Here is a 16,764-nt window from a genome sequence, read left to right as displayed (position 1 = left end):
TAGATTAAGGTCCCATAAGACCTGTAAGATACCTATTTCTCGGGGAGAGAGTCTCTCTCTGTTAGGGATGGAAACAGGGGCGTGGTTTCTGTCATGTGGTACCCCGATCCACCCTCTTAGATCTTCCATCCTAGGGAAGTCAGTAGGTCTGTGTGCGTTAAATCTGTAATGTGCAGGTGTCGAAGGAAAGAGGTGAAATTGAGAGTGGTCAGGCAGGCCTGGGTCTTGTATCCTAGCGGCTGGTGAGTAGCAGGTTGGCATCCTGATAACCAGTTGACGATCCGGTCCCCGCTGCAATCCATCTGCTTCAACCCTGTCTGGTCTGCGTCATCTGCTTCGTCCTTCTGGTCCTTCTGCTCCTCTACTCCTCTGCTCCTCTGGTCCTCTGGTCCGCGTCAGCGTCTCCTCCGGCTGTCGATGGGGTCTTTATCCGGTGGTCTTGAACTTGATTTCGTCTGGATCGTCCTGGTCAGGCTTGTTGTTCTTCTTCCACTGGTGTCGCATGGTCCCTGGATACGACATTACTCCCATGGGCAGCATCGTGGGTGGTAGATCGTGCTCTTCATTGGCTCCCGGCTCCTCTGCTTCCTCAGCCTTCCAGCATCGAGATATCTGTTGATGAGACCCCGCTATCTCTAATCCCCAGAGTCTTAGACTCAAAATCAGCCAATCCTCACTCAAAGGTGAGTCCAGCCTTTAACACCTAGTGATTAGTTCAAAGTTCCGCTAGAACAATGGAGGGGTCAAATGTCACTAACCCACGGTCAAAACGTCACTTCCGGTCAAGTCGCTAACCAAGTATTTTCAAAATAAGAGTCCCATCTTTGTTATTCTAAGTCACTTCACGCAATTCAACTGGCTTCGTCAATCTATAATACTAACATGCAGTCACTCTCATGCAACATACATTAAAAACAATGTTCTCCCTAATCTTTTCTATTATAATGTCTTTTTTGGCAGGTTCTTCTCTAAACCTCACATGACTAATCCTACGATAGTGGCAAGGGTTAGTCCCATGACTATTAGAACAGTTTGTCTGACTTCCAGCTGTTCCTATAGTGGTTTGCGGGGGGGACCTTCGAGCTGGGCTATCAGGCTCCCCGAAACACCTACGGAACGACCTCTGTGGCATCAACATTTTTAGATCAGATTGTGTTTCTGTCAATGTCCTTGTTGGACAGGTAGCTGGGGCACAATGTGTCAGGTGGTGTCAAGGTGCCTCTGCCTTACCCTTGACCTGGACCATGTGTGAAGTAACCTCCTTCACTTCGTACAGACCAGTCCACCTAGGCTCAGTCCACTTCCTCTTGTGAACGCTGACCCTGACCCAGTCACCTACTTTTACTTTGGTTGCTCTGCTGCCTCCTGATCGCTCGTCTGGGCTCGAACAACCTGGTTTGAGAGAGCTTTGGTGAGAGAGAAATTAGAGCTTTTATGTATTCTGACATTTCAATTTTACAGACATCCAGAGGTGGCATATGACCTCCATCTCTGGGTGGCTCTGGCATACTTTTTCCTGTTAACAACTCACTTGGTGACGTCTTCCCCCCTGGTAATGATCTCATGGTCATCAGTACCTTAGTGGAAGCGCCTTCGCACATTTTCCTTTTAATAATTTGATTGGCTCTCTCAACCAATCTTTGAGACTGAGGGTGATATACAGACCCAAACTTGTAGGTTATGCCCAGTGCATATCAACTTTCCCCAGCAGTTTGTTGTTAAAATGTGTTCCGTTGTCGGACCTGATGCGTCTTGTAACTCTCTACCTTAAGTGTGTGCATGTGTGCACTATATGGGATGTGATCAAACACTCGCAAGTTGTGTGTACAGGAGTGGCGGCTCTTCTTCGAATCAGTCGACGTTGAACCCCATCTACTATCACCACAACTATGGAAGGAACACAAATATGATTACATCTTTTCATTTATCAAGCATATTATGATTTCAAAAAATTATTTTTTATGGTTCTCTGGCGTCACTGATTCTAAACCTGCTGCTATCTGATCTATTAGTCTGTACTTGTCTGGCCCTCCTCTGTCTACTCTGGCGTCAATATAGATTGTTGTGTGCTTATATCCCTCTTTTGAAATAGGATGGAATTCCTAAATCCGTCCTTTTCAATAATAATAATAGTCTTAATAAACAGTCAACCTCTAGAAGAAAGGAGAGAAATAAAATAAAAAAATGCATGTGGTCTGTCAAATCAATGCAGGAGAACCATGTCTTGTCTGAACTCACAGCGTCATCATTGTGCTTGGGTTTGGAATGTCATAATAAGTCGGTATAATAAGTAAAGAACGGGTTACAAATTTATTTATTGGCCCCAAATCAAGGCCCATTTTCCAGGTTTAGGAAATTAATTAATTAATGTATTCCAGGGAGCCCTCGTCCTCTCCATTACACCTGCCTATAACAACCATTCTATGGTTTAAAAAATATATATCTACAGTTTGTTCCATCCTTAAGGGATGCTGGTGACGATTAAATTGGAATCGTACGCGGTTTTAACTCTATCTCTATGGGAGCTATCGGAATCAGTCACACATCAGTTCACCCTTCAGTCCTAAAAGTGTCTGAAAATAAGTTTAGCATGTTGTCAGTGTCCCCATGATCAGTGTTCTCTCTACTATGTGTGCGGCTAAGCATGTGTCTAAGCATGTGTCTCTAATATTAACTGGACCTCCGATGTGTGTGCAGTTCTTTACATGTTCTCAAATGTGGAGTAATGAAAGTGTTAATTTTGTGTCTGCACCCAGTCCGTAGCCTCAACCTCTGCTTTCACCATTGTTCTTCTCTTTGCCTCCACTCTGGACAAACACTGTGATGTGGAGCTGCGGCGTCAACGACTGCATACAATCTGGTGTTCATTCAACAGCCGCTGCTACTCCTTGCTTCTCTGCATAGATCTCAGAGCCTCCACAGTTGGGTTTTCATGAACCTCTCGTGTTGCAGGCAGTCCCTCAGGATCTCAGATCTCATCTTGTATCAAGGTGTAGTTAAGGGCACAATGTCTTTGGTCCCCTGGTGGCGAGTCGGGATGCAGGACTTTGAACCAAAGTCTCCACTGCTGATGTTGTCATGCAGAGGTGTGATGTCATCATCATCTACTCTGTCCCACCGGACCCTTTGCTTCCTGTTCAGTGTCTCTTTAGTCTCCAGTTGAATCATTGGGTGACTAGTGGGTGTGGCACATTTCTGTTCAGTGGATACAGTTCGCTGTCAGCTGTTGGATCTGGGCACGCCTAATGTTGTGTGTCTCTGGTCCGGGCCTGGTGCCGTGGATCACTATTGCCTTGTGGCTGTGGCTATGTGTTGGGTGCTTGTTATGGCGGGGTAGACATTATGGGAGTACTGAAGCGGTCCTGACTGAGACTGCTAACCCTGTGGTGGATAAGGACAAAAATTAGCCCAATGTCCAGACTGACTATAATTAAACATTTATTAATACTCGTCTAAAGCCTCCGTTGCCCCAGTTGTTACTCCTTTTACTCCTGAACGGGCTTCTTTTATGCATATTATCTCTCTGTTGTGGGGCCCTATTTATGGGCTGCTGACCCGCCTGTTGCAGGACATAAGGTTTGAGGGAACTAAGCTTGAAGCGGTGCAAACGTGGCGTGCTGTGGCTGTTGATAGATCAGTGCTTATGGATTTGGAGGAGGGGCTGGATACGGACTATACGGGATTTAAGGTCCATGTAGTTGTGCTGCAGTCTGCTGCACCGTGGCTTCTGCAGAGGGGGGGGCTGTTGTGGGGAAGTCTGCTGCTGTTGTTGTTGTTGAACAGGGGCTCCCTGGGGTCCATTATAACCTCCAGGTCCTCCATAACTTCCTCCTCTGTATCTTCCTCTTCCTCCTCTTCCTCTGCCACCTCTTCCGTAATAGTTACCTCTAGGCCTCTTACAGTTTCTGGCAAAATGCCCTGGCTCGTCACAATTGTAGCAATAGTACAGGCCTGTTGTCCTGTCTCCTCTACCAGGTACATAGTTGGAGTCGTTATGGTGTCGTGTGTCGTCAGTCTGTCCGTACCCCCCGTTATTCAACGGCTGGGGATTCATCTTTGGGGACCGTGTGGGTTGGGGAGGGTAGACGGGAGGAAGGGGGCTAATTGTTGTTGTTGTTGTGTTCTTTTATATTTTATCTGAACTGCTAAGAGAGGTGCCTTGTGGCTGGGAAAAACTGCAGTTATGCTTGAAAGGGGTCAAATCTTTAAGAGAGACTGAGGAAAAATTATAATAAAAATATAAAATAGATGACTATATAAAATAATAAAGGGGATCAATTTAAAACTGAATAACCTACAACCTTTGAATTAGAAGTCTCATTCTCTACCGACTGAGCAAGCCGGGCAATTGATCAGTTAATTTAAAGAAAAATTAAAAGTTTGGTTAAACAATGCATTTCTTTAAAGCATCATTTCAAAAAGTAAAAGATGGTCGCACACTCTACTAATTAATAGTTATCTTCAAAAGGAATTCTTCCGTCACTGTTCTTGCTCTGTTATTGTCTCGCTCTGAGTGCCTGCAGGGTGAAGAACGGCTCGTGCAGCTAAGTGGGGAGGGGCTGCTGTTCTGTGAAGGCGCGTGCTTTCTCCGCGGGGCCGCGCAGCAGCTCTGCTGATCTCCCCCTCCTTTCTGCTCTTGTATTTTTTGCCGTGTTAAGCCGAGTTACTTCGTTGTTTCTCAGTATCCTCCTCAATCTCAAACTCGTAACTGCTCTTAAACGTAGTACACAATCGCCATACAATGTGTTCTTACTTGACAACGTGTCTTTCGGAACACTAAATCCTTATTTATCACTCGTGCAATTCAACAGACCAGAGCTTTCGTTGTCACCGTTAGGTTTCGACTTTGCTCTGTTGATTCCACTTTGACAACATTTATTCACCACCGGTATTCAACATTCATTCACAGTTTATACATACACATGTGTTTAATTTCTATGCGGCCCACACTTCGTCGGGGGGTCGTCTTCCAGCCTTGTGGCCGGCCTCAGAAAATTTGAGGACTCACTATGCGGCCCACACTTCTGGGTCGTCTTCCAGCCTTGTGGCCGGCCTCAGTAAATTTGAGGACTCACTATGCGGCCCACACTTCTGGGGTCGTCTTCCAGCTTTAACCGCTGGCCTCCTGTTGAGGACTCCTAATGCGGGTTCTGTTCATCGAACTCGGCTTCCAGCTTAATCAAACTGGCCTCCTGTTGAGGACTCCTAATGCCAGGCTGTATCGTGATTTCCCTTTTTACGCTTTATTTTATTATTTAAATTAAGTCAAAAATGTGGCAGTTCCAATACTCACATCCAATACTCCTGATCAAATTTAGAGTGTTCAATTTGACTGATTTGAAATAAACAGGTTCAGTCTTACCTTATTTGTAAACCGCGGTTTGATCAGTTTTTTCGGAGTGGGCCTTGGAAGCAGTGGATCGTCTGGGATCTCAGGTGCTGTCCTCCTCAGGTCTCTGGACCGGTTTTCACAACCATTCTCTTGCTACCATTTTGTTGGAGTTGGACAGCGACACACCACCTGGATGACACTCACTGGAAGAAAATAGAGCGGTAGACTTCTACGTTACATTTATTAGCGTTTTATTCAGAAATCAGGATACAAGTAGACATCATGCATGGACCCCCCTCCGGCTGGTACCTAGAGTATTCAGACCAGAGAGAGGCCCCTTAGAAGAGGGCGCGACGGTTTAAATAGCCATCAAGGCCAGTTCTAATTGGTCAGGAGGTAAAGAGGATGGTGTCTTCTCATTGGTTCTTGTTCCTCTGCTTCCATCGTTGTCGCTCCTTCATTGGTTCTTGTGGCCAGCCAATGAATTCATATGTTTGTAGAGAAGTGTGAGAAGGAAGAAGTAAGTAATTTTCCAGAGAGTTGATTTACTTGGTTCCTCCCTTTGAAGCTGTCTTTCACTCCTCTCTGGGGGTCTTATCAGTGCAGGGATGGGGCCTGGATCTTCCCAGAAGGTCGTTCAGACAAAGGGCCTATTCCCATGTGAGAGTAGATGAGAGTGTGAGAGGGGTCAATGAGGGGCCATAAATGACTGAAGGAGACTAATGGCCGCATCTGGACCCTTCCTTATCTATCTGCCAAGGTGAGGTAAGGACTGTGACTGCTCTTTCTAACCTATGAGTATACTGAGCTTCTTTGTCGGTGACCACTTCTAAGCTATACGTGATGCGGGGGATGGGGGTGTGTGTGCATAAAACTTCCTTAGAGAATGTCACCGTTATCTTCGTTAGATCAGTCAGGGGCCAGAGTGCTCCGCTGGAGATTTTAACTTCCATTCAGTGTTTTCCATCTTACACATAATATTTATGCAAACAATACTAGGCTGTGCTAAGCTACAATATATATTCTTTACATCCCCCTCCCCTTCAACCCTCCTCTCCCCCTCCCCTTCAACCCTCCTCTCCTCCTCCTCATCAACCCTCCTCTCCCCCTCCCCTTCAACCCTCCTCTCCCCTCCCTTCAACCTCCTCTGCCCCTTCCTTCAACCCTCCTCTCCCTCCCCATCAACCTCCTCTCCCTTCCCTTCAACCCTCCTCTCCCCCTCCCCATCAACCCTCCTCTTCCCCTCCCCATCAACCCTCCTCTCCCCCTCCCCTTCAACCCTCCTCTTCCCCTTCCCTTCAATCCTCCTCTCCTCCTCATCAACCCTCCTCTCCTCCTCCTCATCAACCCTCCTCTCCCCCTCCCCATCAACCCTCCTCTCCCCCTCCCTGCTGTCCACACGTGTCTGTGGATTATAATGATGGATACATAATAACGGAAACTCTGGCCACATTTATTTATTTCTATTTTGTCATATTTATCCATTCCCAGTAATGACCTTGTCTTAATGTGAGAGGATGCGGTTCAAATGTGTTGCTCTGCGTTCGTGTTGTCAGCCAACGTCCACTGTGAGTGTTCTTTGGTTCGGGATGCTCGATTTTAAATGTTTCTCTTTTCTCCGCCAGATTCCAATAATATCTGCAGATCATCTGAGTAGTCACAAGTACTTGACTCAAATGTAGTTCCTCTCAAGAACAGTGAGTTCCTATTTCAATGCTCATAATCTCTCTATTCAATGCAACGTTGTGCTAATTTTGAGTGAATCATTTGAGCTCTGATTATGTGTGAGAAATTCTGTAAACACCCATTTGATGTATTCCAGTAACATCCATCATGTCTTCCAGATCAAATGAATGTGTGCTGCACCGTCCAAGCCAAAAGAGTTCAGCCTTTATGTACATAACCTTCAGAATGTCAAGCAGCAGGACGGGGAGGGTCTGCCATCTCTTAGCCGGTCCACGATGATGGTCTCATCACATGTGTAAACATCAGAGGTGCGACGCGTGACCCGTGCCGTCTTCCCACATATCAATAAGAAGAATTTGTTGTCAAATTCAAAGTCCAGCTGAGAGAAGAGGATATCTTGGTGCTGGGGTCGGTGTGTCTCTCCCTCCGTGGGAATAGTTCACATCACACCTCCGTGTCTGAGTAAATCAAATCCCTCAATTTGTTCTAATTATTATCATTACCGCACGGAAGGTCAGGAGCGCGGTTGCGTAATAGCAACATCCAGTGCTGGTACGTTTATTAGACCAAGATGTATCCTTCCTTTTTTTCTTTTTTTTGGGTTCTGCTTTATGATTATGTTTTGATTGATAGCCATATTTAAATAGTTTACAAGTGTAATGCAAACATGCAGCTTGAATTTGAATCAAAATCTGAAAGGCACAATGATTTTAACAGGAATTGTATTCGCCAAACGAATTGGGCATGTACAGTGTTGTGTTTTTACGGCTACTAGTGAAACTAGATGCTGAAATGAGGGTCGTGGACGTATGAATGTTCTGGGGAAACCAACATACCTGTGTACCTTGAAAGCACCGCCAGGCTCGCTTTTCTCACCTCGTCATGTGCCATCAAGGCCATACAGCTAAAACCAGAGTGTTATCTCAGCAGTGTTATTTGTTTACTGAAGGTAAAAGTTTTGTATGGCTCTTTTTTTGTATTGTTTTGTTTTCAGAATCTCCATTGTGGGTGCTTCTTTTTATTTTTGAACTTTTCATTTCTCTAATTAATCAGTTTGAGAAGTGGGGTTCTCGCCAAATATTCGTTCATTTGTTTATGTTTTTCTTCTTCTTTTAATATCCAATTGGAGTTTTTTTTCCCTAAAGAGTGCCGTACCTCTTTTCATAGACTAGTGTTGTTTTTGTTGGGATTAAGTTGTTGCTCAAGTCCGTCGACTATAAGGCGTGGTGAAGTAGAGGGTGTAGCTTCAGTTGACACCGTGTTACCTTGTTGTCCCTCGTTTAAAGAGGAGCTACTCTAAAACTGTGCCTCCAAGAAGCACTGTTGAGCCATCGATGGGGATTTAAAACAACAGGCCCGAGGGTCTATTAGGTCATTTAAACCGCATGTGCACTTGAATGATCGTTTGTCTGGTCACCCTGTTTTAATTTCACATCTCATCCTATGTGAACTTTGTCTTTCGAGGAGAAGCAGCATATTGTTGTGTTTGTGTTTCCAAGGAGAAACGCAAAGGTTCTCATCCACTTGTAGATCTGACTACACAAACCAAAGCACACTTTTTTTTCCTCAATCATATTCACCAATGGTTAAAGAAGCATCTCCCAAGAGGCTTGATTAAGGAAAAAAATGTTTATCATCTTTCATTTATCATCAATTCTATGATCACATCTCTGTGGTCTGTTTTCACAGAGGTGTGTCGTGTGTCTTTACCGATTGTAATGTACCTAACGAAGCCTTAGATTACAATTAATGGGTCCCAGCCCAATCAAATGTACTTTCAATCACCGTGCAGGTAAAGAACACCAATGATGTTTTATAGGTCTGTCACGTACCGCTTACGATCTTGTTTTGTTTTGTTCTTTCTCTCCGTGTACAAGTAACAAATACTCTCTTAAATTTCATTGAACTTCTGTGTTATGTACTACTTAAGGATTTGAATCTATTTGAGGTATGTAGTTGTAGATTTTTCTTTCTTTTTTTGCCTTACTATATATTATTACTTGACGACATTGATATAGCCGTAGTAGATTTTGAGATAGTATGACATTCATAACTTTTTCAAACCATATAATGGATAACGTGTTGAGTCGGTTTTAAATAGTCACTTCATTCATAGAGCTGGATGTCTTTTTTTCAGATGATGTTACATTGTCAGTTGATTTTGTGGATGAAAGATGTTTTTGATACAAGGAATGAGATCAGCATCTCCGAGCAGAGAAAGAAACTAATGTTTTAACCAACTTAACTTTTTTTTCCCTTGTAACATGTCAAGATCATGTTTGAAAATATATTGTATTGAAATATAGATTGTCCATGTTTTAGAGTAAAAATTATTTTCTACTGTATCCATTTAAAGAAAGAAAAAAAATACGATATGTACTTTTGTTTGAATATTTCTTAAGTTTGCCCTGAATGTCAGGCCAAAACAAGCAGTGAGGTTGACGGGTCTTTGGATGTTTGTTGGATAGAGAGATGAGGAGCGAGAAAGCAAAGACTCTTCCAGACTGGAGAGGTCAGAAATGCTGCAGATGAGGAGTTCTAACCTAAGGGACGAAGGTTGACTTTTTGCACTTCTGTATATAGTCAAATGAACAGAGAAAAAAATGTGTATCATATTGAGATATTATTTTGAATAAAAAAAGATCTATAATTATAAGGAATTTTGTTAGATTAATTTAAATTCTTGAATTAGAAGACCAGCTAAAAAATATTGCTTGCAAAGAAGGGCACTAGTTTCTTGGCCAATGCATTCAGAGAAAGCTATATGCGCTTTTTGTCTTATTTTATCAGTAGTATTGCCAGGGAACGTCGAAGGGGAATAGATATCGCCATGTCATGCTTACTCCACCCCTCCTGTGGGATGACATATTCAATAATATCCATATATCATTTGTTAGAGTTGGTCTCACAGTATTGCCACTCCCATGGTACAGTTGAAACATTAAACCTTCAAAATGTGTTTTATATTATCATTTTTAATTTGACTGCATGTAAAAGTAAAAACATGTAAACAAAATAAAAACACGTATTTATGTGAAGAAAGATAACACATTGAGATTACAGAACATGCATATGTTGGGTTTTCTTTGCAAAACACACGTACAGTAGATAACATCCACGGTGGGGGGGAAATAATACTTCATAAACAAGTCATTTTACTCTTGTGTAACAACAATATTTTCCATGCAAACATGTTATTTAAAGAATGATCAAATATTAGCACTCATCCACCCCCGATACTTTCTCATAGCCATATAATGACAGTCGACACTGACTCACGGGAAGCTCTTCCTGCTATCATAGCCGTGCACTCAGCAGGCGAAGGCTCGCCACACCAAATGCATATTTGGAAAATTAGTCTTTGAAATGAATGTAACGGTCAGCTGGCCGGCGTGTTTCTGGCCTGAGGCTACAGAACCAAAGCACCATTCTCTCCCAGCCAGATGTTCAGTCTGCTGGCTGGAGCCATGGTCTCTCTTCCCTGCTGGGGGCACATGTATGCTTTGACTGCTTTTTACTTGTAAGTGCAACCATCCATTATGTATTTGCTAACAGTTGCCACACAATAATGTCCTATTCTGTCTTCAGATTTGTTCATGCACATTTTATTGCTGCCATAATTGACTCTGAATCTGAAATCTGAATAAAACAATATTTGATTTGCTCATGCAACCGGTGTCTGTAGTCACTGCTTCCGTGTGTGTGTGTGCTGGATGTGTGCGTCGAGTTAACACGCCAAGTCATGCTCCTATGTACTTTTTCTCCAGAACAATTCAGAGGAAAATATGTATATGTTTTACTACTTGACATGTTTTTATACTTTACTGATTGAGATTTGACATCAAAAGATATGATGACCTTATATAATATATTGGGTCATAGATTAAATTTCCCAACTAATTAAAATTGGCTCAAATGTAGCCTCAACCACAATAGCAAAATGCTTAATTTGGTCAAACATAATAGATCAGTAATAATAACATATTCTGTATAATAGTACAATACTTACAGCATTATGAGTACTACTATTTATACTTTTACGTACATACATTGTCGATGCAGGATTTGTTATGGCGTACTTTACAATATTACTGCTTTAAATCAAGTACCTGATAGTAATTGAGTACATATAATCAAGTATTATGCTTTAGTACAATTATGAGGTACTTAAGGGCCTCATCTGAGGATTTCCATGTTATGCTTTATACTAGACGACATTTTGGAAGTCGATAGTGTACTTTCATTCCTGTTGTTATTTCTAGTATATAAATCAATAAGTTATTATGTATTACTATAGGTTAATCTAAAGAGCAAAATATACATTGATTATAACGTTTTAGCTGCAAGTGTTTACACATAAATATATGTTAATACAATAAATATATAATTCTTAAATGGGATATTCTGCATAATGCATACTTTTGGTAGCCTACTTTCAGTATATTTTCATGCTGAAACTGTTGTTCTTTTATTTGAGATTGTTTCTAAATGTAGGACATTAATGTGTAGTATTTGTACACTAATAATAAGTTATTCCTCCACCACAGGCCCATGTGGCGAAGATAAGTAAGATGGCATGTCTAAATTAGCAAATGAACGACCTCATTAGGAGGCAATCATTTGTATCATCCTAATTACAGGGGGCATCTCTCGAGCCCCTTGTTGAGAGCAATGACCGTGAGCATGTCATACGCACAGGGGCAAAGGTCACGCAGCCCGGGCCGCACACGCGCGCGCAGTATCTGCCGGTCATCTGACGTCGTGTGGCTGGTTTCGGGTGACGGCTCCTTTAAGAAAACGGAACTGAGCGCTCGGCTCTCGACGCGCTGAGGATGTGGGCAGGAAACGCCATGCAAGAGCAGAGGAGCGATCACGCTTCCCAGCCCCGTTGCACAATACAGTTCGACCACAATGTGCTCGTAATCGTCCCCGCTCATGTCCCGCAGCGGTCGGTCTCCTCGGATCTGCTCGGCGCGGCCGCCACAGCGCACGCTCGCGGGATCTGACGGCGCGCGATTCGACTCCTACCCGAGCGCGAGGGCTGCCTTCACGGCCGACTCGGATTGACAAACATCGGGGCTGGTCAGCGGGTGGGAGAGAGAGAGAGAGAACAGGCGGAGAACATAGCGGAAGAGAAGAAGAAAAAAGGGGAAAAAAAGAAGGTGTCTGTCTATTTTACCCCCCCCTCTCTCTCCCTCTCGCTCCCTCTCTCTCTCCAGCCATGAGGGAGTACAAAGTGGTTGTTTTGGGGTCGGGTGGAGTCGGGAAATCCGCGCTGACGGTCCAGTTCGTGACGGGCTCCTTCATCGAGAAGTACGACCCCACGATAGAGGATTTCTACCGGAAGGAGATCGAGGTGGACTCGTCCCCGTCGGTGCTGGAGATCCTGGACACGGCGGGCACCGAGCAGTTCGCCTCCATGCGAGACCTGTACATCAAGAACGGCCAGGGCTTCATTTTGGTCTACAGCCTGGTGAACCAGCAGAGCTTCCAGGACATCAAGCCGATGAGAGACCAGATCATCCGGGTGAAGAGATACGAGAGGGTGCCCATGATCCTGGTGGGAAACAAGGTGGACCTGGAGGGGGAACGGGAGGTGTCCTCCGGGGAAGGCAAGGCGCTGGCCCAGGAGTGGACCTGCCCGTTTATGGAAACGTCAGCCAAAAATAAAGGCTCAGTCGACGAACTGTTTGCAGAAATAGTGAGACAGATGAACTATTCCGCTGTTCCCAGTGGTGGCAACCAGTGCTGCGCCTGCGTGCTGCTCTGAAGAAGAAGAGGAGCAGGCCGACGCGGTGCATCCGCGCTGAATTTGAGCTTCTAACTTGTCCTGCAGGCGTTTTGCATATCTATTCTCTCTCCTCACACTGTTGTCTTATTGTTGCACACAAACACAAATCGACGAAGACAACAATCGATGATGTATTATACTCTGGAAAAGTGTTTACATGACAAAGTACTTGAATGTTTTTGGATTTTTTTATAGCTTTGTATATGACACTTCTCTGGAAATGTGCCTCAAGGGGAATGTCTTATTGTGAAACCTAAGAGACACTTTTTTTTTTTTTGGTGTGTGGTTTTTATTTGTTGAGTCTTACTGTTGCATCTTCTAGGCCGGGTCCATCTGTCTGGAGGAGTGGTGGGGGGGGTTACTTTGAGGGGTGTGCTTCTTTGGGTTTGTTTACTTCTTTACGCCTGAGAGCAGCAGGCCATGAATGCGCTTAAAATCTCTCTTAAACGCATCAATCATCACTCAGGCCTTGCACAGGTTACTCAAATACGATCTCTTCAATTAATTTCCCCAAAAGGCCGGGTGTGATCCAAGAGTACGGACTAAAATACTGTATTTTAAGCTGTGGATTGTGGTGGAGTTGTGTTAGGACTTTATATTCTAGTTTTTAACCCCCCTCTCTCTCTTTCCGGTCCAATGAAAGTGGATTTATCATGGAACTTGCACTTCGCTGCTGGTGTCCCTCAGTGTGCACAACAAGGACCTTTAGTGCGCTGCTGTCGCTGCATGGGGAACACCGCAAACCCATGTCAAGTGCCTTCCCAAGAAAAACTCCTGTGACTGTGCCAACTGATGAGTCCTCCTCCTCCTCCTGCAGTGCGTCTTGATGGCAATCAGAACTTTTTAGCAGTTTTCGGTGAACAATCTACTTCCATGTGGTGTCAAAGTGAAAAGAGCCTCTTTCTATGTCACGGTCAGGAAGCTGAGCCCGGATCAGACCTGCTGTGTCAGGGTCAGGGTCAGGCTGTTTCTCAAGGTACTCGTCCAAGAAGAACAACAGAGGAACGGTAACCTACTAGCATTATGGTTCAGTGAAAGGCAAGCCAGGTGTGTCCGTATTACCTAGATTTGTTTTTTTCCTTTTCTTAAAAATTCAAAGTGACATTTTTGACTTACGGTAATTGTTAGTTCTCTTCTGCCATCCACCTGTCAGTTTGAAAGACTTGTAATACAAAAAGCATTTTACGTAACGCTGTGTACTGTGCTTGTCTCTGCTAATGACATAAAGAGTTCTTTTTGGGCTGCTTTGAATGTGATTGTCCCCTACATAGTCCAGGAATGGATGAGTCGACAGTTGTATTGATTGAGAATTGGTTAACAGCCGAAGATAAAAACATGTTCTAGTTCCAGCTTCACCAATGTGAAGATAAGCCTCTTTTCTCACATGGTCACACGCCTCACACAAAGTATTCAGATTCATTTAAAAAAAAGGACATAGAGTAATCAACATATGACCATTGTTGTTTGCAGCCCTTCCACCGTGTCCTACAAGCGGAGGCGTTTCTCTGTATTTAAATATAGAGTGGTGAAAGGCGCGGCACTGGATGGCCATATTTGACACTTGTTGACAAAAATGAGAACGAGTTGCAGGTTTTGAATGTTTACTGATCGGCCTGCAGCGCCTTGGGCGTGCTACTGAGTGACGGGTCCGTGGGCCACGGGGACAAAAAAACAGCAGCTTCTGGTTCCAGTTGTTTGGGAAGCGGGTAGGGTTTCCAGTAAGTGTTTTTCCGGGGGGAGCAGTTTCCCCTCGACACGCCGCATGTTTTCTCGGCTGTGGCGCGGAGGACAGAGGGGGCTTTTAGTGTCGGCAGCCAAGTTCAAACCTCCATCTGTACTGTAGGCTGGTACTTTGTAAACCGTTACTCAGACGGGCCAATGAGCCGCTGCCTCGAGGGTCCCTCTGACCGCAGGGATTCAAGGTCAGTATCCCAAATTCGATCCGATGACATGCTCACACTGTTCAGGTCCTATATGTGAAGAAAGGTTCGCTTCAAGGAGACTCGCTATGCCAACGTTGTTTTCACGAGCTCCTGCAGTGCAGCCGGCGTTATCGGAGCAACGAGTCATCCACGTCTCGGAGCCCTTTCCTTCAAGAGATCGCCTCTTCTATTTATTGCTCTTTTTTTTATACGATAGATATGGCATCTTAATGATGACAGATGAATGAATAGGTGGCCTTCGATTCTTTCTGTTTGATTCTATTCAATTCTCCCCTTTTTAAATGAATAAAATGTGCACACAGATCAGCAGAAGCACACACACACACACACACACACACACAGCAGGAGATGATCTGGCAGTGATAGGGGCTGTATGCAGACATGTGGGAGTCACATGTACAGCTCGCGCTAACGTTCACTCTCTAAAAGCAACAATCCTGCAATATTTGAGGGCAAGATATTCGTAGATCAGTTTTTTTTTAAGATAAAAAGGGAACAGACAGCACAAAGGAAGCTGTTAGAAAAATGAGCAACCTGATTTAGTTGCCTAGCTACACATTTTTGATCCCAGCAAGTGGTCAAATGGGTTCACTTTGCTTCACAGATGTAAAATACGATGTGACTCAATGAGCAAAGGACCGCTGTCACAGCCTCAGTGGAAAGAACATTTAAGTTCAAGAACCTCAACATTATACTTAACTTGAGTTGTTTTTGTCATTTACAATACTCTATTACATTTCCGAGGGTAAATAGTGTACTTTTTGCTCTATTTATATTCATTTAACATCTTCTGTAAGATTAAGACTTTACATCAGGAAAACATATAATCAACTTTCAGAGATTACTTTTTGGATGTTGTTTCCGATCAAAGAGCGATTTTCTCCGTTAGCTTCACCGATTGTTTTATTTTAATTGTTTTTAAAGGCTCAAAATGGTGAAGCAATGATATCCGTGAACACATTTTTAGAAGTTTGTAGTGGTTTTACTGATTATCTTTCTATTCTACGCGAATTCTACAAAAGCAAAGTGCTGCTTACTTTACATTTGTTGGAAAAAGCAGCTAATCGTATTTTAGCATTCCTTCTATAACTGTAAAGAAACGCTAACAATCTATCCACATATGTGACACATACTTGTCATGATCTGGAGTTTGTGTCTCGTTTTGTGTCTTGTTTTGAAGTCCTTGTGTCGTCTGTCTCTGTGATTGTCTGCCCTGTCCCTGATTGTTTCCTTCTGTGATTGCTGGTCCCGCCCTCATTGTGTTCACCTGTGTCTCGTTCCCCGTTGTCCAATCACCTCCGCCTGCCTGTGTATGTAAACCCTGTTCGTCTCATTACCTTCGCATTGAAAATGCCGGAAGGTTATGTTTCCCAGTGTGGCTTCGTACTGTTTGGTCAGCGTTTTTGTCATCCTGTCTAGTTTGTTGGAATAAATTTTGTTTTTTGCTGAAGTTATGTCGGCATTTGGGTCCTCTCTCGCTGTGACACCTCATGACAATACTGTTTTCAAACTGCTACTGTGCATTGGAGCTGGAGGTTTGCCTCACATTTGACTCCATCGTGAGCTTACAGCAATATTACACCAACCTTCATCCTGAATGTCAAAGATCTGGCCTCAGACAGCATGTGTAATACATGTAGGACAAAAGCAATCTTTCATTCTGTATTTCCTCTGCAACATTTAATCCATTTGGGACTGAAGCCTCTTTGTCTACAATCTGTGCCACATTAGCGTTTCATTGCCTGCAATTATGTCGGCCACAGCTCACTGACACATTCTGCTTTTTTAGGAGAGAAAAAGGAAGGGTGGATGATGTAATGCTTCCTGTGTTGCGGTAAGCTCACCTCAGATCTATGAGATGTTGAAGCAGACATGCAGTTCCGACCAGTTTTAACCATTTAGAAATGCAATATTTTGCACTGTCACAGTCGTTTCCCGGGTGACCGTGACCCCTGTCCTTCATGCTCCGAGGACTATACGTCCTTTCATCTAGAAATCTGTGATAGCAAATG

At 43.8% G+C, this 16,764-nt stretch overlaps 2 protein-coding genes across 8 annotated transcripts in view; both read left to right on the top strand.

Annotated features, from left to right (window-relative positions):
• mbnl1 (muscleblind-like splicing regulator 1) overlaps positions 1-10,690 on the top strand; it is a 48,385-nt gene extending 37,695 nt beyond the window's left edge. For all 7 annotated transcript variants that reach the window (XM_056421266.1, XM_056421260.1, XM_056421275.1 and 4 more), the window contains 2 exons: positions 6,958-7,029; positions 7,177-10,690. In XM_056421266.1, coding sequence (XP_056277241.1) covers positions 6,958-7,014 — 57 coding nt within the window. In that variant the 3' untranslated portion in view covers positions 7,015-7,029; positions 7,177-10,690. The remainder of the gene's footprint in view (positions 1-6,957; positions 7,030-7,176) is intronic.
• A 91-nt stretch (positions 10,691-10,781) lies between these two features.
• On the top strand, positions 10,782-14,052 carry LOC130198159 (ras-related protein Rap-2b-like). The gene has a single exon (XM_056421276.1). It carries the CDS (start codon positions 12,240-12,242, stop codon positions 12,786-12,788), a length of 549 nt encoding a protein of 182 aa, XP_056277251.1. The 5' UTR covers positions 10,782-12,239; the 3' UTR covers positions 12,789-14,052.
• Positions 14,053-16,764: the final 2,712 nt, after the last annotated feature.

The sequence above is a fragment of the Pseudoliparis swirei genome, chromosome 8 (assembly GCF_029220125.1).
Source record: "Pseudoliparis swirei isolate HS2019 ecotype Mariana Trench chromosome 8, NWPU_hadal_v1, whole genome shotgun sequence".
Classification (NCBI taxonomy): domain Eukaryota; kingdom Metazoa; phylum Chordata; class Actinopteri; order Perciformes; family Liparidae; genus Pseudoliparis; species Pseudoliparis swirei.
The sequence above is the reverse complement of the archived record's forward strand: the minus strand, read 5'-3'. Positions and strand labels throughout refer to the sequence as shown.

Excerpts from the sequence above, each read along its gene's own strand:
- LOC130198159 (XM_056421276.1), top strand. The coding sequence starts at position 12,240 with ATGAGGGAGTACAAAGTGGTTGTTTTGGGGTCGGGTGGAGTCGGGAAA.